Raw genomic sequence first — 23,356 nt, forward strand, 5'->3', positions numbered from 1 at the left:
CAAAGGCTTTTCATTTTATTCTTTCCCTTCAGCAGCTCCAACACTCTGTAGAAGCAGAATAAACTCTGGTTTATTCTTTATTTCTCTGCAGCCACTCCATGCAATGCCTTTCACTCTCCCAGGCTCCTCACATGAGCGTTATCCCTGAACTTTCCAGCTCTTTCATCCCTGTGCTCCCAGCTAAAACTCCCAAACACACCCCAGCAGCTTCAAAACACCTCTCACTCCTAAATCCCCTCAAACTCTGGGTCCAGCAGGAGCTGCTGCCCCTTTCCCTGGGGACTCTGCCCCCGTGGAAGGCACTCACCCTGTTGTGGAACTTGGCACTGCGATAATATTTGGGTGACAAGTTGAACACGGTGTAGTGGTCGGGGTGCCTGGAGTCCAGGAACGTCCTGACATCCTCAATGTGGTTCCTGAATCCCAGCTCCACGCCCTCAGCAGGAAAAGACATCACTGGAAAACAAGGAGAGCATCAGTGGGGTGGGTGGAATTCTGGGCTTTGGGTTCTTGCAGGGTGTGTTTCCCCACGGAGCAGAGCTTACCTATGATCCTTGAGGTAATGTAGGAAATATCCAGCTCTCCCTTGGTGTAACTAAGAGACAAAGCAGGGGACAGAATTTAGGCACATCAGCAGCACATTAGGAGTGCTTGCCCAGAAAAATCGACTTATCACACAAGGAAAATTCATCTTAAAATTAATTCTTGAGATGCAGACAGTGACCCAGCCTCCCCCTCTCCACATGCAATTAACTGGATACAAAACCTGCAAGAAAGGTCCCTTTTCCCTTTTGTCATTAATTTTTAGTGCCGGTTTCCAGGAGAAATCTCCAGCAGTTTGCACTTTGCAGATCCCTCAAACCCTTCGGGGTCTTGCATTAAATTTCCTTAATTTCCTGTAGCCCTCGATCCCTTGGAGGTGGACAACACCAGGAGAGTCCCCAAAGCAAAGTCACCTCAGCCTCTCTTCCATTCCAAGGTGGATTTAGGGCTGGGAACATCAGCAAGCACAGCAGAGATAAAATCAACAATCAACACCAGTGACAAAATAAATATTCAAGTGGTGGTTCACTGGAAATTCCACAGGGAATCCTCCAGGAGCTGGAGAGCAGGTGCTCCACTTTCACTGGCATTTCCCAGATTTCAGGGTGCTGATGCTCACTATGAAGCTGACATGGTTTTACTTGGGTTTTCCCCAGCCAAAGACCAATTATGAGACAGAACCAAAGAAATTATTTGAGATTTTCTCCTTTCCTCAATCCCTGCGAGCTGTGCTCTGCTCATCCAGTGGGACCAGCAGCTCCTGGCTTTTCCTGCTTCAGGTGCACTGTACCTGGCCACAGACTGCATGACCTTGGAGGAGGTGTCCTTCAGGGTGTCCTTCAGGTTGTCCTTCAGGTTACTGAAGAGCCTCCCTGCTCCTCCCTTCACCATGTCCAGCAGGCCTCCCCCATAGCTGGACTCCATGTCTGGTGACGAGGCACCTTCAACACAGCAAAACCAAAAATTACACCACAACAAAACCAAAAATTACAACACAGCAAAATCAAAAATTACAACACAACAAAACCAAAAATTACAACACAGCAAAACCAAAAATTACAACACAACAAAACCAAAAATTACACCACAACAAAACCAAAAATTACACCACAACAAAACCAAAACTTACAACACAGCAAAATCAAAAATTACAACACAGCAAAACCAAAAATTACAACACAACAAAACCGAAGCCCACGTCACTGGTTTGGAACAAGCCCCTGACAACCCTTCTGCTCTGTCCACACCAAACAGGTCCCCATGAGCTGCTGTGTGTCAGGCATGAGGAGAAGTGGTTTTCCTCCTCCAGGGGATAAGGGATGGCTCCTTCCTTCCCAGCTCTGAGCTGGGCTCAGAGCTCCCAGCACTGTGTGCAGGTTGTGTTCAGTCTCAGCACAGGGAGGACTACAGGGTAAAAGATCTAAACTGGGGCTTGAACTGGGTGATCTGAGCACCAGCCAGGTGTGCCCAGGTGGCCAAGGGGCCAGTGGCACCTGGGCTGTGGCAGCAGGAGCAGGGAAGGGATTGTCCCCTGTGCTGGGCTCTGGGGAGGGGACACCTCCAGCGCTGTGTCCAGCTGGGGCCCCTCAGGACAAAACTGACCCTGAGGGGCTGCAGTGTGACCAGGGAAGGGAAAAGGGCTGGGAGAGGGTCTGGAGAACCAGGAGAGGCTGAGGGAGCTGGGCAGGGGCTCAGCCTGGAGCAAAGGAGGCTCAGGGGGCCCTTGTGGCTCTGCACAGCTCCTGCCAGGAGGGGACAGCCGGGGGGGTCAGGCTGTGCTCCAGGGAACAGGGACAGGAGCAGAGGGAATGGCCCCAGGCTGGGCCAGGGGAGGTTTGGGTTGGACAGCAGCAGGAATTTCCCCATGGAAAGGTGGGTCAGGCACTGGAACTGCCCAGGGAGGGTTGGAGTCCCCATCCCTGGAGGTGTCCAGGCCTTCCTGAGTGACAAGGTGGGCACTGGGCAAAGCTTGAACTCAATGCTCTGGGAGGGCTTTTCCAACCTAATTAATTCTGGGATTCTGTGATCTTCAAGGTCCCTTCCAACCAAAGCCATTCTGTGGTTTGCAGCTCCCTCACCTCCAACCCAACCCAACCCCACCTGGCTGATTTGTTTATCACAACCAAAATCATCATTTAATGGCAAAAGCACCCCCCACTCTCAGGCAGCCTCACCCACGGTGAGCCACCCATAAATCTGAAACTGGAGATTCCATTGGGAAGGTGATGCTGCTCTGATCCACAGCATCTGATCCAGGTCCTGGATCCAGACTGGTAAAATAAGAGGCCACCTCTCCTCTATGCTCTGCTTCAGAACACAAGATGGCTCCTCAAGGCACAGGAATATTTCTATATTTCTTTTGCCAAACTTCCTGTGAGTATGATTTGAGGGGAAAAAAAAAAAAAAAAGAGAAAGGAAAAAAATCAAAGAAGCTTGTTAGCTTCCAAGCATGGAATGTGTGTTTGATCTCCCCTCAGAAAGTTTATTTTCATGTTATTCTGTGCTGGAAGAGCCAGGGCTGGAAGGAGGAGATGTTCAAAAGGGGCTTTTAGTTCTGCAGGTCAGCTTTTAAAGGAAAGCAAGGCAGAAAAGTGGTAACTTGGAACAGGGAGAAGGGGACAAAGGATCAGAGGTTCAACAGCACTGGGCAAATTCTTACAGCTGGAAATGCTGTAGGAGAGCAATAGAAGGGCTCTGAGAGTGTGGAAAACTTAAAATCTTTAGAAATCAATCTGAAGATTTAGAAAGTGGAGAGAAGAGGAGAAACAGAGAGAAGGAGGCTTTCACTGTATTTCCAAGAGAAGCAGCAGGAATCAATTCCACATGTCCTGTGTCCCCTAAAGCAGAGAATTAGAAAGGATGGCTGAGGAAGAAATGGCTCCCACTGCCACAGGGCAGGCATGGATGGGATATTGGGCAGGAATTGTTCCCTGGAAGGGTGGGCAGGCCCTGGAATAGAATTCCCAGAGCAGCTGTGGCTGCCCCTGGATCCCTGGCAGTGCCCAAGGCCAGGTTGGACCATTCTGTCTTCAGAATAAACCTCCAACAGTCACCAATCCCAGAATCCCAGAATCTCAGAGTCACTGAGATGGAAGAGACCTTCAAGATCATCGAGTCCAACCCAGCCCTAACAGCTCAACTATCCCATGGCACCGAGTGCCACATCCAGGCTTTTTTTAAACACCATTCCAGAACTTTATCACCCTTTCTGTAAAAAGCTTTTCCCTGCTCTCCAACCTGTATTTCCCTTGGTGCAGCCTGAGCCTGTGTGCTCTGGTTGTGTCAGTGCTGCCTGGAGAAGGAGCCCAGCCCCAGCTGAGCAAAGGCACCTTTCAGGAGCTGTGAGAGTGATGAGGAAACACCAAATAGAGCAACGACCTCCTTCCAAGACTGAACTATGTCAGGTGGGAGCCTTCCTGCCATGGCCCACCCTCAGCACTGAGAGTTCAGCTGAGGGAGCCCCTGCTGACAGCACCAGCCTGGTGTTGGACGGGATGGGAGCTGGAGAGTGTGGAAATCTTGATTAAAGCACTTAGGTGCTAATTTTACAGAGGATCAGGAGATGGATGTGCAGGAGAACTTCTCCTCCCAAGGCAGAGAGAGCTTTGGAAGAGAACAGGGATCCAGGGGAGCTCAGAGGGATGTGCTCAGTACTGGAGTAGCTGAGGGTGGCAAAACCATCAATGTCCGGATTAGCCAGGCCAGGAAACTCATTCCTACCCAGGGAAAGGGAAAGAAACCCCAAATCCAGAAGAGAAATACCCCCTCCTGGTGCCATCAGCAGTGTTTGTGCTTATTCTCAAAACCCAAACACTTTCAGGCCAATCCTGCTTTCAGTGTGGGGGTTTGGAGGCAGAAATGGGAGAGTGGAACAGGTGTGACTGGAGTGATGGGGACATTTTAGCACCTGCAGCCAGAGGTGCCCCAGAGTGACCAGCAGCAGAGGGTCACACCCTGCCACCAGCTGAGGGAGGTGCTCACTGCTGGAATTCCAGATTTGGAATCTTTCCCTGCAAAATCTGCATTGCTGGAGGTCCTGTCTGCCTGGGGAGGTCCCTGAGCAGCCCCCCTGACAAGGCAGGAACCCCCCCCCCAAGCACAGGCCTGAATTCCAGCTCTCCTGAGAGCCCAGGGGGAGCCAGCCAACATTTCCCAGGCATTTCAGACTCTGGGTATTTGTGCTGATGAAGCAACTCTGAGCCTTGGAGAGGGGAGGTGCAAGGAAGATGCCTGGAAATTGAGGCTGAGCAGAGAAGTGCTGCCTTTCCCAGGTCACCTGGCAGGAGTGAGCAGACCCTTTTTTGCCTGGAAAGGGCAGACAAAAAGCAGACATGAAACCATAGGAAAGGAAGCAGGTTTCCCTCAGCCTGCCCAGATTTTGTGTAACAATATCCTCAGTGTCAAACGAGGGGGGTTATTTTTGCTCAGGGAGCTGCTGCCTGTGCTTTTGTTAGAGGTGGAGTGAGGAAGGATCTAAATATTCCCTGTTCCTCATCATGGAACCACAGAATGGTTTGGGATCTGAAAGACCATCTCATTGCAGCTCCCCATTCCACATAGAAAAGCATTAAAGCCTCATCTCCCACCTTCCCAAAAAAAAAGAGGTTTGGGAGTTTTAAATCTCCTATGAATTCTCTTCCAATGGTACCACAAGAGCCTGGCACTACAATGGGAAAAATTTTGCTTGTTCCTGTGTTTGTGTCCCAAATTCCCCATTTCTAGATGTTTTTTTTTCTGCTTGTTGCAGCCTTCTCCCTCCCCACAAGGTATTTTCTGGGGGAAAGAAAAGGTTTTTGCTTGGTTTATCCCCTAAGATAAAGGTGGAGGCTGCCCTGTGCCTGGGCAGAAACAGCCCTTTAAAGTTCCCTGCACTGAAAGGAGTCAAGCCACTGTTGTTGTGGCTTCAGCAACAAAGCCTGGATTGTTTTTAAGGAACACTCAGCAAAAAAAAAAGCTGCTTTTTGTGCCTCTCCCCCCCAGCAGCCAGCAGAGCTCACGTTCCTCTCCCAGCAAAGCCTGCCTCGTGTGGGACGTGCTTTCCCACCAGCCTGCAGGAGCAAAGCCAGGCTGCTACAACTCCAGCATCACACTGACATGGTTTCCACTCCTGGGAGGGTCTGCAGGGGAGGAGGAGCAGCCCTGGAGCAGAAATTCCTGCTACAGCAGGGCTGGAGCATCCTTTAAAGGGTTTCCCATGGCTGGAGGGGTGTTGGGTGCAGAGCAGAGAATCCACACCCCTGGGTACCCTCAGCATCCCCAGCTCCTGCTGTTCCCCACTGTCCATCTTTCAGAGGATTGCAAAGGGGAATTTCACCTTCCCTGCCCAGGGAAGGGTGGCAGGAGCTGCTGAAAGCAAATCTCTGGGCAGTGGCCGCTCTGCACCCAGAGATAATCAATAGCTGAGATAGTATCAAAATCAATATCAGAGATCTGAGGGCTTCGCCTGCCAGCTGGGCTTGGAACAACCTGGGATGGTGGAATGTGGGCTTGGATTGAGGTGGGCTTCAAAATCCCTCCCAGCCCAAACCATCTGTGACTCTCTGCTTCTAACTGTGTTTTAAGGGCACAAAACCACATCTTGAAACCCAAGCCTTCCTTCCAGCACACATCCTTCATCTGGACAGCTGAGCTTTACCACATTTAAGCCAAGACTAAACCATGGATGCTGTTATGGGCACTTGCATCCTGTCTTGGATCAGACTCAGCCCAATTGTCAGAATTACATCAGATTTTCAACAGTCACTGGGTGATGCTTTGGGAGAGAAATCACCCCCAGCAGAGGCAACTAAAACAGTGATAAAGGGGCATTCCCAGGGAAAACCTGCAGAAATTCCTTGGGAAGTTCCTCAGAACTTTTGGGTCACACAGACCCCAAACACTGATTATTTTTTACCTAATTTTTTTTGCTACCGGTCCCATCTGTCTCCTCCTCCTCCTCCACTGTCCCAGATTCCTGGTGGAGTGAGGTTCCCTATGAGGCTGAGCACACTTAAAGTGTTATTCCATAAAAATAAGCAGCAAAGCATGTGCAGAGCAGAAGAGGCTCTGCTCATGTGATAAAACCAGTGCTGAGACCCCCAAGCCCAGGTTTCACTCATCCTGACACTTCCACTGTCCCAGGCTGCTCCAAACCCCATCCTGGGACACTGCCAGGGATCCAGGGGCAGCCACAGCTTCTCTGGGCACCCTGTGCCACGGCCTGCCCACCCTGCCAGCCAGGAATTCCTTCCCAATATCCATCCAAGCCTTCCCTCTGGGATTTCCCAGATATTCCCTCTTCTCCTGTCCCTCCAGACCCTCATCCAAGGGTAAAACCAGAATATTTCTCTCCTAAGCAGACAATCTTGAGGCACAGAAGCATCCCCAGCACCAAGATATCTTCAATAATTTGTTCAGCTGAGAGGGAGTTGTTGCTTATGAGGTTGTTTGGGTATTTTAACTGCAGTTTCCAGTTCACTGGGGCTGCCCCATCCAGGCCTTTCACCCGAGGAGATGGAAAATCCCTCAGAACAGGGGAGGTTTAGGTTGGATATTGGGAAAGTTTCTGCCCCAAAAGTGTTGCCCAGCCCTTGCCAGGAGACATCCCTGGAAGGAGTTAAAAGACCATTTAAAAGGTGTTCTGAGAGGGCTTTTCCACCCTGAGCAATGCCATAATTCTGTGTTTCTGCTGGGGACAACAAAGGGTCCCCAACCTCCTGTGGGAAGCACTCGGAGCCTCTGGCTGCAAACTTTGGGGTAGAGAGCTCAAGAGCCTCTTTTTGTGCTTTGCTGGGATAAAATTCCAGAGCTGACATTGCATGAGCCCAAGGCTTTTTATCCAAAGGTTCGTTTGAGGCTGCTTAAATGCAAACTTTGTGGAAAGGTGAAGAATTAAGGTTTGCTCTTCCTGCTTTGCTCAAGAAATAGAAACTGAGGAGTGCAGCTTGCAGCAAAACCGTGGAGGATTTCTACAAAGAGGGGGTTTTACTCTGGGGTTTTTTTTAGCAGAATAGTAATATTGAGAGGGGAGGGGGGGGTTACCACCCAGTGCTTGCTAGATTTGTTTAATTTGTTAAAAATTTCCCCTCATGAAACTCATCTTCAGCGAGGCCCGACAGCGAGCCCCGAGGCTGGAGCACGCCATCTGTCCTTGGGGAGGATGGACATTCTCTCTGCTTCTCCCCCCTGTCAAAACAACCGAGAAAAGACAAGGCTCCTGCCAACACCCCATCCTTCAAGTGTCCAAAACACACCAGGCAAACAAAGGAGCCATTAAACAGAACCTCCCTGCTGGAAAACGCAGCCAGGGGGGAACACAGGACAACATTGTCAGGCCAGGCCTTTGTCCCCGTGCCAGTGACATGGAGATGTCTCTCTTCTGACTCACGGACAAGGAATCACCAGAGCACAAGACATTATGTTTGCAAGTGTAAAACAGCTCAAGAAATCTCAATTTCACCCCTTGCAGTTTCTTTCAGAGGGTTTTTCTCCGTGGTTACTCTGCCTGAGGAAGCACAGAGCACAAGCAAGTCCATGCCCCAACTCTTTAAAAGCTCTTTTCTATCTTTTCTTGATTATAAACACCACAGAACAGTACAGAAAGGGTTTTTTCCCTTCATAACAACTATCCTTGCTGTTACTTTTGCATCTTATTTCCTAGAACCTCTTCTTTCAATGCTCAGCCAGCTGCTAAGAAAGCAGAATTGAATGCCACAGCAAAAACCCAAATAAATTGGCTTCTTCAAAATTCTGCCTGGTTCTCATCTTGAGAGCACTTGCAGCAACTTAAAAAGGAAGAGACTGAAGCAGCTCTGGGTGGATGCCTTTCTTGGAATCTGGATTTTTAACTCGTGGTGTTTTGAGTCCTGTGAGGTTCAGCTCAGGTCTCTCTTTCAACCTCCCCTCATCCATTTCCAAACCTCCTTCCCAAGCTGGGGGGACTTTGGAGGAACAGCAGGAGCACAGAGACCCCACTGGAGCTGTGTGCTGTGATCCTGCAGCATTCCACAGAATTTCCCAGCACACAGATCTCCCATCCCTGTGCTTGGGATGGTCCAGAGGAGCCCCCAGAGCTGCTCCAGGGCTGGAGCCAGGCTGGGACACCTGGGGGTGCTCATCTGGAGAGGAGAGGGATCCAGGGAGAGCTCAGAGCCCCTGGCAGGGCCTGAAGGGGCTCCAGGAGAGCTGGAGAGGGACTGGGGACAAGGATGGAGGGACAAGACACAGGGAATGGCTCCCACTGCCAGAGGGCAGGGATGGATGGGAGATTGGGAATTGGGAATTGTTCCTGGCAGGGTGGGCAGGCCCTGGCACAGGTGCCCAGAGAAGTTGAAGTGTTCAAGACAAGGTTGAATGAGGCTGGAGCAGCCTGGGACAGTGGAAGGTGTCCCTGCCATGGCAGGGGTGGCACTGGATGAGCTTTAAGGTCCTTTCCATCCCAAACCATTCCAGGATTCTGTTCAGGACTCAGCTGACCCCTCTGTGCCAGCTCCCTGCCAACCACGAGGAGTTCCTGCCTTCCAGCAGCAACCCTCTGCTTCTGCTTCCTGGCTTTTGCTTCTTTTCCCTCTGAGCAACACCAGCCCAAAAAAAATATCGAGCCAATAATCAGAAGCACTTGGGAGTTGGAGCAAAGCTGCAGCCACTGATTATTTTCCTTGCAGAAGGTGTTTATGAGGCTGCAAATCTGCATTAGGAGAGGATGCTTGAAGATCCAGTGGTTTGCATTAGTCTAAGGAAATTAATAGAAAAATCAAACAGGAGCCCAGTTCCTCAGCCCAGGGGAGTTGGTGACAGCAAACACAGCCCTGTTAGTGAAACCAGCAGCAATTTGCCCCAGAACTGCCAGTGCTTTGCCTCCAGCACAAATCCTCACCCATCCAACATGTGGAATTGCTCACTGGTGACCCACACACAAATATTCCACAGAGCAAAGGGCATTTTCCTGTGCCCAGGTGTAGAAGAAATCCAATATGAGGGGAAAGAAGAGAAAGGTTTGATTGTTTAGCTTTTAAACTTCACTGGAAATGGTCTTTAGCTGTGGCAGCAGGAGCAGGGCAGTGCCTGTCCCACTCCCCTGTCCTGGGGGCACTTTTAGGCCCCTCAGAACAAGGACATGGTGGGACTGGAGCATATCCAGGGAAAGAAAAGGGGTTGGGAAGGGTCTGGAGCCCCAGGAGAGGCTGGGAAGGAGCTGGGCAGGGGCTCAGCCTGGAGCAAAGGAGGCTCAGGGGGCCCTTGTGGCTCTGCACAGCTCCTGCCAGGAGGGGACAGCCAGGGGGTCGGGCTGGGAACAGGGACAGGAGCAGAGGGAACGGCCCCAGGGTGGGCCAGGGGACCTCAGGGTGGGCACAGCAGGAATTTCTCCATGGAAAGAGGGTCAGGGATTGGAACTGCCCAGGGAGGGTTAGAGTGCCCATCCCTGGAGGGATTTAAAATCCATGTGGATGTGGCACTTGGGGACATGGGGCAGTGCTGGCCTTGGCATGGTTGGATTGGATGACCTGAGAGAACTTTTTGGATGACCTGAGAGAACTTTTCCAGACCTAATGCTTCCATGGTTGTCTGCTCAGCTCCCCACAGAAATCACCCTGCCAGACAGACAAACCAGTGTCCCAGTGTCCCCCATCCCTGGTGGCGCTGGGTTCTCCACCCAGACTGTTCCCCTCCTCCACTGCAAACAGCAGCTGCTCTGCCCCACAGGAAACCATCACTGGAAATCAGGGAAAAAAAGAAAAAAAGGACATAACAAGCTTGGCTGTGGCCAGGGCACCTCAAAGATTTCACCTTCAGGGTCTGACACTGAATTCCACAGACCAGAGGTCCCCTGTCCCACCAAAACCCAGCAGCACAATCTTTTCCCTGAGATGGATTTTACCCCACCCTTCTCCTTCCTGAGGAATTCAGATCTCTTTTCCCAACTGAATTATTCTCAACCACTGCCCACTTTGGGAGTTTCAACTTTGGCATCATTGGGAGGAGTCTGAAACATTTATAATACCAATATCTTCTCTACTAAAAAAAAAATGCACAGAAGGTGGGTGGTGTTTTTTCCTTGTTCCTATTAAGCCAAAATCCCAAGCACCTCATTTTCCTGTCTGTGTCTTACACTGCTCCCTAATCCTTGTCCCCAATTATCCATCTGCAGCCTGTGTGAAAGATAAATCGTATCCCCCAGTTCAGGAGCAACTTCAATCACCAAATCACTCGGAATCACAAGCACACCTGAGGGGTGGATTTGGTTCTTTAAGCTGCTGTAATTTCATAGTTGGCAAAGAAAAATGGCTTTGCAGTGAGCTGGGCGAAATTAGGAATTTATCAGCCCGGAGTGCTCAGATGAACAAGAGAGATACAAGTGTGGAGTTTGGATTTGGAACAGAGCATCACAAGCAACACAGAAAATGTTAAAATTTTGTTTTGGAACAACCACCAAACAGTCCTTATTAAATAAAGAGGTTATTAAGAAAATATCTTATAAATAGAATTCAAGGGCCACATTAAGACCTGAGGTTTTTTGCTGCTCAAGTGCCAGGTGTGTTGTTCAAAGCACCTGTAAAATTGAGGCAGGGAGAGTGAACTGAAAGGAGAAAACTCTGGCTGAGACAGATCCCTTAAAATTCAGCTCCCAAATCCCAGAGCCAGCCCTTGATCCAGCCCATGTGTTTGGGAAGAACATCCTGGAAACTGGTAGAGGCCATTAATACAATTTAATGCTCTGGGCTAGAATCAGAGGAGCTGCAGAGTGGAAATGGCTGAATATTGCAGAAAACCTGTAAATAAAGGCATTGTCTGGCTGCCCATGAGCAGGGCTTTTTTTGGGATTTTGTTTTGGTTTTTTTTTTTTGCTCAGCAAAACCAGAGAACCAAATAGAGCTGCACTCAAATGATAGCCCAGGATGAGGCTGGAGAGGAGCCCCAGACCTGCCTGGGAGCCACCACCACCTCCCACCACCCCTCTGCCTCTGCTCCCTGGCCTGGCAGGAAATTCATCCAGGCAATGGCCTTGATGATAGACATTAACCTGCCTGCAGCATCTCACCATCCCAGCAGCTGCCAGGACCCAAATCACTCTAACACAGCAGCCCACTGTGAGTAAGGAGCTGCTGGCACAGCCTGTGATTATGAGCAATTGCAGCAGAGATGTTGTAGCAGCAAATTCAGAGATGTTTCTGAAGTTTGGGAGTAGAGTAAGTTAGAGAAAAACAAACACCAGCCTAAAAGGAGACTTGGAAGCAAATTCAAATGGCAAAGGGGAAGAGGAAAACATGACTGAAAGTGTTCAAGGAGGTGGGAGCAACCTGGGACAGGGGGAGGTGTCTCTGCCCACGGCAGGGGTGGCACTTTAAGGTCCCTTTAACCCAAACCAATCTGGGATTCTATGATTCTTGTTACATCAGAAAAAATGGGGCAAAAAAAACCAAGGATAAAGCTCTCCCTGCCCAAGCTCAGCCATGGCTCATTAGGGTTTTTTCCCTCAAAAAAAGAGGTTACCAGGTTAAAAACAGATGCTGTGTCTGAAGTGCTTGTGGGGTGCCTCTGGCCCAGCCCTGTCCTTCCTGGAACACTGCAGGTGTTTTCTTTGGGAATTACAGTGATGGGCCAAGCAGTAAAGGGTTCAAACTGAAAGAGAGCAAATTTGGGTCAGATTTACAGAAGGACTTGTTCCCTGGGAGGGTGGGCAGGTCCTGGCACAGGTGCCCAGAGCAGCTGGGGCTGCCCCTGGATCCCTGGCAGTGCCCAAGGCCAGGCTGGAGCACCCTGGGCTAGTGGGAGGCGTCCCTGCCATGGCAGAGGTTTGGAATGGGATGAGATTTCAGGTCCTTCCAACCCAAACCATTCCATGACTCTGTGATTCCATGCTGCAAGACCACCATGAGTGTGGTCCCTCCCAAACACCCAGGGTGTTTCCCTGCATCCCTCTCAGCTCCACAAGTACCTGCAAAGGCTGTGGATGCTCCTGGAGATGGGCACAGGTAAGGAACCAGAACCACAGGGGTCCCTCAAAGCACGGCCACTGTCCCCACTCCTGGTTAGCCAGGCAAATTCGAACCTTTTGAGGTGAAGAGCTCTCTATCCCATTACCAGCCATAAAGACCATCTGCTCCCTTACTCCCTGATTAAAAAAAAATGGTGCACGCTGCACATCATCCAGAATTAATCCAACTCACTTTGATGAGTGCCTTTTAGCGGGGTGGGGGGAGGAAAAAAAACCCAAAAACCTCAGGACAATTCCGGGCATCCAGCCCACGGTGGGGAGGGGGAAAGATCCCAGAGCGCTCCATCCATTTTCCCTCATGCTTCGCACGCTTCATCTCCCGGAGCGGGGGGATCAGGAGCCAGCCCCGAGCGGTCTGCGGCGCTGCCTCCCTCCATCCCGGCGCGCCCGGACAAAGGGCCGCTATTGTCCCCGCGGCCCCCGAGCCCTCCCGGCGAGCGGCCGCCCCCGCCCCGCCGTACCTGAGCTGTCCATGGTGCTGCCGCCGCCGTCGGCGCGGGGCTGCGGCTGCTGCTGCTGCCGCCCGGGGCTCCGGCCCGGCCCCGCGCCGGCCCCGCCGCGCTCAGCGCCGCTGTCCACGAGCTGCAAGGATTCATAGCCGTCACTGCCGGGCTTTTTCCGGTAGCTCCCGAGCAGGCTCATGGGCGAGCCGGGCGGGCGAGCGGCTCCGGCGCCGCGGGCGGGAGGGAGGGAGGGAGGCAGGGAGGGAGGAGGGATGGAGGGACGGAGGGAGGGCACGGCGAGCGCTCCGGCCGCCCCGAAGGGAGGGGAAGGGCGGGCCCGCAGCGCGGCCGCCCCCCCGCAGCCGCCGGAAGCGGGCGGGGAGGACGCGGCGGCGGCGGCGGGAGCATCCCGGTGCTGCGAGCCCAGCGCCGGCTGCTGCCAGCCCAAAGTGCTGCCTCCGCACCATTTCCTTCTCCTGGCCTTGCCTTCTGGTAGGGATCCCTCTCCTCCCGCCGCCCCGGGGCTGCGTGCGCGGCCGGGAGAGGCTCTGGCAACGGTGAGCGACACCGAGATGTCGGTGGCACGGCACGGGAAGGCGCGGTCCTGCCAAGGTCACCGCCTCCGGGGCTGGCACTGCCCGCTCTGCAGCCCGCGGGAGGAGGGGTGGCACAGCACTTCTGCACCGAGCCCCAAAATCCTGAGGAGCATCCCTGGGCCGCTGGAACGCCCGGCTGGGCGTGGCGGGGACCCAGAGGGACCCCAGCAGCTGATCCCGGTGGGATGATGGGCCAGCATCCCAAACCTGGCTTGTGCCACCGCTGCTCTGGCTCCCAGCACTGCCACCGACTGCTAAAGGCGTTTTTGTTGTTGTCACCCATCTATTTTTAGCTGTTCCCAAGAAAACAGGCTCGGGACCAAGCAGAGCGTGGCCCTGAGCGAGTGCTGAGCTGTGCTTTGCTCAGATGCAGTTTTCAGCCAGGCCTCGTGCATCCTAATTTCATTTTGCACGGAACAGAGGAACCCAGGGATGCTCCAAAGGAAATGAGCACTATTAAACTCTTCTAAGTGGATTTCTTTGTAATTTAAGGCAAACTAAAGGCAAAAGGAAGCCCTAGCAAACAGGCACGAGCGTGCCTTTGATCTCCTGCAGAAAGTTCTCTGCTCAAAAATTGGCCCAGCTTTGTTTCAAAGCAAAGACATCAATAAGCAAGGCCAGGCTGGACTGGGCTTGGAGCCACCTGGGATGGAGGAAGGTGTCCCTGCCATGGCAAGAGGTGGGCCTGGATGAACTCTAGGTTCCCTCCCAACCCAAATGATTCTGGGATTCTCTGATTCCAATCACTTCTGTAGCAACACCCAAACCTTGAGGTATCCCTGGCACCTGGCTGAATTTCCTGGCTGAAATTTCCTCTGGGGCAGCAGACATCTGGTCCAGCCCTACCTTGTCATGTGCTGTTGTTTATGTAACCCCTGAGATTTCATGGCACTGAGCAGACAAGGTACATCTGTGACCCAGAACTCCCCAGAAAAACCCCGGCAGATTTACAAGCAGCAAACCAAAAATGAGCTGACCTGACATGAGCAGCTCCCTGCCAGCAGCAGGAACAGCTTGAACTCAAGGCTGGGGTTGTGTTTTCTGCCCCCTCCATACTTTGGTCTGTATGGAGCAATTTGTGGATTGCAACACTGGTCAGCAGGGATGGGATGGGCCCCTCCCTCTTGGCACCCACAGGCAGCAGGTTAATAAAATCAAAAATAAACACATTTTCTGAGCCATTTTGTGTATTCTGAGCAACCTGGGCTAGTGGGAGGTGTCCCTGCCCATGGCAGAGAGTTGGAACAAGGTGGTTTTGAAGGTCCTTTCCAAGCCATTCCAGGATTCCATGATCTTTACTAGAGATCACATCTGTCAGCCTCTCCTGGTCAGTCTAGGATAAATCAATTCCTGTGCTCTGGGTTAAAAATGGAAAGTTTGTGGGGGTGAAGGTGAATTTTCAGTTGTTTTGCTTGCTCAGGTAAAGCCCAAACGCATCAAAACAAGTGGAGGAGAAACCTGACACAACACAAACCCTGCAGAGCCTAAAACCCATCACTGTGGTGTCCACCTGCACCCCTCAGCTCCAGAGGCTCAGCTTGGACAAAATTCCACATCCTCAATCCAGCAGCCACACCCTCACTGCTGAACAGCCAAGGTCTGTCTGCCTCAGCTTTATTTATTTTTTTTTTTTTTGGAAAAACCCAAAAATTGCTCCTCCTTGTTGAATCTGTTGTTAATTCCTTTCCTTGTCCGAGGTTTTGGGGGGTCACAGAGGAATCACCACCACAGCCTGGGAAAAGGGGATTCTGCAAAGCACAAAGGGACAGAGCAGCCCCTCCAGGGGATCTTGGGGCTGAGGGGGAGGAGGAAACAACCTCAAAGCCCCACCCTTGTACAAACTCAAGGATTAGGGAATCCTGTGGGTTCAGGTGAAGCTGCACTCTTCCAGCAACAAGTTTAGCTGAAAATAACAAATGAGATAATATTTCCCTCTCCCTCCCTTCTCCCTGTAAGCTGGGCTAAAGCAGGGCCACGTGGTTTCTCTGGTTTTTGGAGAACTCCAGTATAAAAAAAATACTGTAACAACAAAAAAAAACCCAACCAAAATCAAATACCTTTAAATTGCATGTGACTTTCAAAGCTGAAAAGGAAGGGAAGGAGCCCCTCAGAAATATTAATTTATTGAGCAGTGGCTGGTGACAGATCTGAGGGGCAAGGCTGGCAGGGGCCACGAGGGCTGGGGAGGTGTTAAGGACATGCTGAGGAGGATTTTGTGTTGCTCAAGCCTCAAGAGATACAAACTCTCCCCGTTCCTGACCTTGGGAAAAATTGATTTGCCAACCTCTGGCTGTTTTTCTCTGTCTGGGTTGCAGCCTCTCCTGGGTAAAGTCTCTCTTTGTAGCTGTAACCAAGCCCCAGCTGTCCTGAGGTGCAATTCCATTTTCTGCCCCTCTCCTCCCCTCAGCTGAGCAGCTCAGGTGAAATATTACACCCTGAATTCTCCAGCAGCACAATTAATCTGGGGAGTGCTGTTAGAATTGCAAATAGAACTTGAAAATTAATTGAATACCTGGAGCAATACCTTTAAAACTCCCCGTACCAAACATTTGTTCTGGAGTTTCTCCCCTGGGAATGCTGAACTCCCCCTGCACAAAGGGGAGTTGTGGCCATGCCCAGGTGTGGAGCCACAAAATCACAGGGTGATGGAAGGGTTTGGGTTGGGAGGGACCTCAGAGGTCACCTCCCAGGGCAGGGACACTGCCAGCAGTGAGCTGCAGAGCAGGATCACCTTTCCTGCCCTCCCACCTGGGCTCATCCATGCCTTGGGCAGGGCCAGGAGCATCCATCCCTGTCTCAGTTGGAAATGGGGCTGTGTTCCATCCCCATCTGTCAGAGCTATCCTCTGTTCCTGGGGCATTTTTCTTTATCTCTCCCAATCCAACCCTCCCTCCAGGAGATCTCTGCTGTCCATGGCCACGGAGTGTCCCTGCCTGGCTGATCAAATCCCACCATCCCATGGGGAGATGCTCTGCCCAGGGGAGGAGCCAAGCATTCCTACCTGGATCCAATCTGCCCTGGGAACAGCCCAGCAGCCTTTGCCCCCTGCATTCCCAGAGGAGCAGCTTTCTGCTGCCCTGCATTCCCAGAGGGAGAGCAGGCCCATCTCCAGCAGCCCTGGAGCTGCAGAGGAAAACTCCCCCCTTGTGCAGGATCCCTGCTCTAGCAGCACCACAGCTGGCACTGCAGGAGGGCTGAGCCCCCCTGGGATGGGACTGTGCCACCACCCTGAGCCCCCCTGGGATGGGACTGTGCCACCACCCTGAGCCCCCCTGGGATGGGACTGGGCCACCACCCTGAGCCCCCCTGGGATGGGACTGTGCCACCACCCTGAGCCAGCCTGGGATGGGACTGTGCCACCACCCTGAGCCCCCTGGGATGGGACTGTGCCACCACCCTGAGCCCCCCTGGGATGGGACTGTGCCACCACCCTGAGCCCCCCGGGATGGGACTGTGCCACCAGCCTGAGCCCCCCTGGGATGGGACTGTGCCACCACCCTGAGCCCCTCTGGGATGGGGCTGTGCCACCAGCCTGAGCCATCCTGGGATGGGACTGTGCCACCACCCTGAGCCCCCTGGGATGGGGCTGTGCCACCACCCTGAGCCCCCCTGGGATGGGACTGTGCCACCACCCTGGGATGGGACTGTGCCACCACCCTCACACAGAGGGGACAGGGCCTGCTCTGACTCTGGCAGGGTTTGTTTTCTTTTTTTGTACTACTGCATTTGTATTTTTAATTTTCCTGGTAAAGAACTGTTATTCCTATTCCCACATCTTTACCTTAATTTCCAAATTATAACAATTCAGAGGGAGGGGGTTTCCATTTTCCATTTCAGGGGAGGCTCCTGCCCTCCTTAGCAGACCCCTGGCTGTTCAAACCACGACAATCCCCCTGTGCTGCTCTGGGACAGCCCCAGGATGTGGCTCCAGAGCCAGGAATTCCATCTCCAAGCAGTTTCCAGACTTGTGCTGGGATAAATCAGTGGGGTTTGGCCTGGAGTCGGGGATGCCACGTGGTTCCTCCCTGTGGATCAGGGAATGGTGTCCCTGCCTGCACAGGGAGCTGTCCCAGCCTGCCCTGGAGTGGTGGCTCCTCGGGCAGCAGAGCACATTCCCAGGGTGGGATGGGATGTTCCAGGGAAAATCTGGGATGGTTTGTGGGGATCCAGGTGGAGAAAGGGGCGTGAAATGATCCAACCCCTTCCTAACCCCCTCTACATTCAGGAATTCCAAAGTGCCTCTGCCTGTCCCGTTCATCTCTAGCAAAAAGCAAAGGAGGTTCTGAGATGGTTTGGGCTGGGTTTAAATGTTAAACTCGATTTAACCTTCAGCAGAGGAAGCCTTGAGCCTTTGCTGCAGTGAAAGCCAGCCCAGCTCTCAGGGCCTGGCTGGCAGCTGAGTGCTCCCTCTGAGGATGGACACTCAGGATGTGACAAATTTTCAACCCTCCATATCTTTTACCCCATCCTTTCCTCCTTGTGAGAGCATTAACTCCCCTGCTGGGTCAGCACATCTCTCATTCCTTGCCTTTCAGTCTTGTTGAAAAGCTGTCAGGGATGATCCACAATTTACTCATCCCAGCCCAGGACTTGGTTTTGGAATGTTCAAGGCTTTGCCTGGCTCCTTAGGCACACTGAGCTGCAGAGCTGCCTGCCAAGGGCTGCTGTAGCTGCTAAAAACATCCATGGTTCACAAAGGAAGAGCAGAAAGGGATGGGAAGTGGATCTATAAGAGGCCATTACGTAGGAAATGCTGGCTCAGAAAGTCCCCAGCCTGCAAAATGTTGGAAAATCAGAGGCTGCACAGCCATTCACCATCAGGTTTTTTGGTAAAAATCAGGTATTTTGTGGCCTGACTGCTGTCTGTTCATCATTTCCCATTCCCTGTGAGGGAAGTGGTTAAAGCCTGAGGAAAATCTGGGCCCTGGGTGTTTTCTGCACTGGAAAATGGCTGGTGGGGACAACAGGGAGGAAAATTATACAACCAAGTGTCATGGAGGGGGTGCATCAGCTGCAGCTGCTGAGCTCAGGGTCAGGCCCCAGCAGCAGAGAACTCCATGGGAATGGCCAGGTCGTGGTCTCAGGTAGCTCTGAGCCCTCAGGGAAGTCAGGTTTTCCATGAGAACAGAGGGAGATCACAGCTGGGGCTGCCATCCCTTCCCCAGGATGGATGTGAGGGTGTTTTCCTGAGGGGGAGTGATGGGTTCTCACTCCAGGCCTCACTGGGATGGACTTTCCTGGGTGGAGATTTAAGAGAGGCCCAGGGCAGGAAGATACAGAAAGGTCTGACAACACAGGAAAGTTGGCCAGAAACAACACAGCCCCATTGATGTGGTTCTACCTTCTGCCAGAATTTAGGTTTTTACATAAAACTAACAGGAAAAATTATATTATTAAAGCTTTGCTACTCTGACTGATATAAAATATTCTAATATTGTATTTGTCTCAGCTTGTGGTGACTTACAGGTCCTGACTGAGGCAGTTTGGGTTCAGGTTTATAAATGAGCATCACTTCCAAAGGGTTCCTCCAGCAGACCCCACAGGGCTGCTCGTGCTCTCCTCCACATCCTTGTTTTAATCCATGTATTCCCTGAGCTTTGGGATGTTCTTCAAGGCACAGCACCCAGTTTGGTGTGGGAATGGATTTCAGCTGGCCCAGGGTGCCCAGAGCAGCTGTGGGTGCCCTGGATCCCTGGCAGTGTCCAGGCCAGGCTGGAGCAGCCTGGGACAGTGGGAGGTGTCCCTGCCATGGCAGGGGTGGCACTGGGTGGGCTTTGAGCCCTTCCAACCCAAACATTCCAGAATTCCATGGTTTTGGATGAAAATTCAGTTTGGGGACATCCTTGGGGACATCCCAGCCAGGGATCAGGCTGGGATTGTCCCTCTCCCTTCTCCTGGTGTCCATTTCCACCAGGACAGGTGACAAACCCCCCTTCAGCACTGGGTGGGTTCCTCAGGGTCACCCTGCTGGGAATGCTCTCCTGGGAAGTCCCCAAGACCCAAATCCATGGAAAACCCCATGGGCACAGAGCTGGAGAGTGCTGACTCAGCTCTGAGCCACGAGGCTCTGAAATAATTCAGTGGGAGCTCTGTGGGGATCCAAAACCTTCCCAAAGCTGGCAGGGGGGAGGAATGCCAGGAGGGAATGGGAGGAGAGCCTGGTGCACCCCACCCCTGACAGACATCAGGAAAACCTCTGCTGGATGAGAGCAACCTGCTCTTCCTGCCAAGCTTCCTGTGAAAACTCACCTGGAAAAGGAATTCAAATGTTTTTTTAGGGTCATTTCTTTTTTGCTTCCAATCATGATCTGGGGAAGTGAATAAATTCAAATTTTCCTGCATGGCAAAAGTCCCATTTCAGAGGATTTGGAGCAAATCCTGCCCCTGGTCTCAGTCTCCCTGCCTGATATTGCCCTGCACCCCTATTTTCTCCATCTCTTCCCTTTCCCAGCCTGAATTCAGGGATCTAAATTCCCATCCTTACTATTTCTGGCTGCTGAGGACAAGGAGTTATTCAAGAGAAAGAAATCCATATGTTGTTTGTGTCCATCAAACAGGGCCTCATCCACTTTTGGGACTGTAAGGACTCATAAAATACTGTTTCTACTTTGGTATAATAATATTTAAAATTATAATAAAATACTAAACCCCTTGTAAAAACCTTAACATCATAGAATTATTAGTGGGAACCATTAATTATTCATCATTTCATATAAATAATAAATTCCTATTTATGGCACTTTAATTGGAGAGTTTCCCACGGCTGCTTTATGCACCCCTGAAGAAGCATCTATAATCCGATTTTTATGGGAATTACAGCATCTCTGCCTGCTACATCCACAGAATTCTGGAATTTCCAGGCCCTGTTCCCAAAAATCTGGGAGCTGTGGGTGGCTCTAGTGGTTTTTAGAGGTTTCCTGATCCCTGGAGCTCGGGCAGGGCTGGATTAATGGTTGCACTCGATGATCTCAGAGGGCTTTTCTCACCTGCATGATTTTGGGATTTTGGGATTTTGGGATTTTGGGAGAGGAGCAGCCACCCCTTTGAGTCAGGATGTTTGCCATGGATGAGTTGCATCCTTTGCCACATCCCTGTAGTGGTGCCAATCCCAATTCCCATCCCGAGGGCAATCCCAGCCCCTGAGCAGAGCCAGGCATGCTCGGGGGGGTTGAGCCCCAACATCCCAACTCCCACCCCAAAACCTGCCTGGCACCTCTGGCTCCCGGGCTCTGCCCCCTCCAATTCCTCACCTCCCTTCTCCCAGCACCTTTTCCCAGCGGAGCAGGAGGGATTGGAGCAAATCCTGCCCCAAACCTGCGGCTCCGGGCCGGGATTAGGCTGCGCCGGGGATTAGTTGGGTCAGCAATTCAGCGCTGCCGCCAAGAGCCCGGCTCAAGGACAAACCCGGTGCCTCCTTAAGGGCTGCAGCCTCTCCAAAATGCTGCATCCCTCGGCCGGGAGCGTTCCCGGGATGCAAACAAGGCGGCTGTGCCACGGCTGGCTAAATTTAGAGGCACCGGTGTTGCCGTCACGCCGCCTGTGCCGCCGGAATCGCTCCTTACGCAGCTTTTATGGGATTTATTTTATTTTTTTTTTTCTCTCTTCTCAGGCTATGACTAAGAGAAATCCACATTTGGAGGGATAGCAGAAGATGGAGGCCCTGGTCCAGCTGCGGAGGGAGAATAAAGTCGGGAGTTTGCAGACCTGAGGGTTCGCCCAAAACATTTCTCACCCTCCTCCTCCTCCTCCTCCTCTTTCTCCCTCTCCTTCTTCCTCCTCCTCTCCCCGGCAGTATCCAAAACAAGACTATGATAATGACAGGCACAAGCACAGCAGCCAGACGGGAATTATGGGCTGTTTTCCAACCGTGGGGGGATAAAAACCTACCTGGAGCCGTGGGGAGCCCCGGCAGCGCCGTCCCCTCCCGGAGCGCCCGCCCGGGGCTGCCTCAGCAGCGCCCAAACCGAGGCAGCGATGTCCGCATTTACCTACGGACTCCGGCTATTTTTTGGCCAGAAATAGGGATTTTTTTAAAGGCAATGCAGCCCTGTGCTTGCCTCGGCGTAGCAGAGGGGGGGGTTGAAGGTCAGCTTCCCGCTGGATTGGCAGGGAAAGGCCGGGATCAGCATTGGATGGCAGCGTTTGTGCGCTGCCATCGCCGCCAATGCCCCTCCCGCAGCAGGTCCGGCTCCGGCCGCAGGGAAACCACACTTATTATTTTAAGCCGGAAAATCCCCTTCTCTCCATTCCGTGGGCCCGCAGAGCTCCCAGGCAGCCCTGAAAGCGCAAGCCCCAATTTTGGGGTGCGAGAAGAGGTGCCCGTGCTCCTGGCGGGCACAGCGGGGCCGGCACAGCCCGGGGGTACCCAGCACTCCATGCCCAGGTGCCCATCCCCAAATCCCGGCTCCTCGCCTTCCCTGCCCGGCCGAGCAGTTTGGGGTGCGATCCCTTCCCTGTGCCCCGTTACATAACCGGCTGCAAAGCGGGGAACCCTCCCCATGCCGGGATGCCAGCGTGCCTTCCCCGGTTACTCAGCACAAACGGGCCCCACACAGCACCCCCAGTTTTCTCGCCCTCCCTCTCTCCGCTTTCCCACGAGCTCCGGGGAGCTTTTCCTTACCTGGCTGCTCGGGCCCGTGCATGCTGCGGCTGCGGGGGCTGCGGGAGCGGTGCCGAGCGTGTCCCGCACGCCGCTCTCCGCCCGGCTCCGGCGGCGGGGCCGCTCCCGGCCCGCCCGGGGCGCTGCTGCCGCCGCTGCCTGCGAGCTGCGTGCCGCTCCCGGGTTATTTTTGGGATTACAGAGACTCAGGGAAGGATGGGGATGGAGGCAGACATATCACACCGTCTAAAATGTGGCCTGGAGTGGGATCTGGAGTCTGCGGCGCAAACCTCACCAGGGGTTTTTTTGTTTGTTTTCCTTGATTTTTTTTCTTTCCCTTGGCTGCGTGCTTTTTTATTTTTCCTTTTTCCCCCGTTTTCCTTGCTCTTTTTTTTTTCTTTTCCTCGTTTTTTTTTTTTTTTTCTTTTCCTGTATTTTTTTCCCTTGCTTTTTTCCCCTTTATTTATTTTTTTTTTTTTTCTGGAGAATGCTGAATGCTGCTGGATGGGCTCAGCAGGGGTGTCACTTGTCCAAGCTTTGCAGCCCCGGGAATGGGGCTGATCCAGGCACACCTGGGGCACTTCCCTGGGCATCAGGCAAACAAACACTTCAGTGATGCTATAAACAAATATTTGGAATCATGGAATCATTTGGGCTGGAAAAGCTCTCTCAGTTCATCGAGCCCAGCCATGCCCAGCTCTGCCAAGGCCACCACTGCCCCATGTCGCCAGGTGCCACATCCACAGGGGTTTTAAATCCTTCAGGGATTGGGACTCGTCCACCCGGGGCTGGACACCTTTTCTGTGAAGAAATTTTCCCGAATGTCCAACCTGAGCCTCCCCTGGTGCAATTTGAGGCCGTTTCCTTTTGCTTTCCGTTCCAGCCGGGGCTGAGGTCAGGCTGCGGGGTGGGGACGTGTCCCCTGTGCCCTCCCAGCTCCCCCGGTGGCACTGGGGGGAAGCCAAGCCTTTGATCCCAGCTGGGTTTTGGCTCACATTCCTCTGCTTTTTGACCTCCCAGCTTTTGTTTTCAGACTGAGTTCATATTCCAGCTTACGCTGATATTTTTCCTCCTCGGATTTCTCTGCCCGCACATCCCCGCTCCGCCTCCGGATTGTCACGACCCTGAATCGCGACATCCCCCCCGCCGGCCGGGGCTCTCCCCCACCTCCCCGGCAGCAGATTCCCGGTTTATCACCTTG

At 52.7% G+C, this 23,356-nt stretch overlaps 1 protein-coding gene and 1 long non-coding RNA gene across 3 annotated transcripts in view; one reads left to right on the top strand and one right to left on the bottom strand.

Moving 5' to 3' along the window:
• DNAJC6 (DnaJ heat shock protein family (Hsp40) member C6) overlaps positions 1-22,276 on the bottom strand; it is a 41,321-nt gene extending 19,045 nt beyond the window's left edge. The window contains exons 1-4 of one of the 2 annotated variants that reach the window (XM_050977322.1): positions 22,177-22,276; positions 1,334-1,484; positions 546-595; positions 308-456 (exon numbers count right to left, since the gene is read on the bottom strand). In XM_050977322.1, the coding sequence (XP_050833279.1) occupies positions 308-456; positions 546-595; positions 1,334-1,484; positions 22,177-22,198 (372 nt within the window). In that variant the 5' untranslated portion in view covers positions 22,199-22,276. Of the gene's footprint in view, positions 1-307; positions 457-545; positions 596-1,333; positions 1,485-12,978; positions 13,160-22,176 lie in introns of those variants that run through there. The other variant, XM_030226500.2, reaches the window with a different exon arrangement.
• On the top strand, positions 13,350-21,259 carry LOC108961814 (uncharacterized). Its single transcript, XR_001990190.3, has 3 exons — positions 13,350-13,517; positions 14,977-15,153; positions 21,166-21,259. It is a non-coding gene; the product is annotated as an uncharacterized LOC108961814 (long non-coding RNA).
• Positions 22,277-23,356: the final 1,080 nt, after the last annotated feature.

This window comes from Serinus canaria, chromosome 8 (genome assembly GCF_022539315.1).
Source record: "Serinus canaria isolate serCan28SL12 chromosome 8, serCan2020, whole genome shotgun sequence".
NCBI lineage: Eukaryota > Metazoa > Chordata > Aves > Passeriformes > Fringillidae > Serinus > Serinus canaria.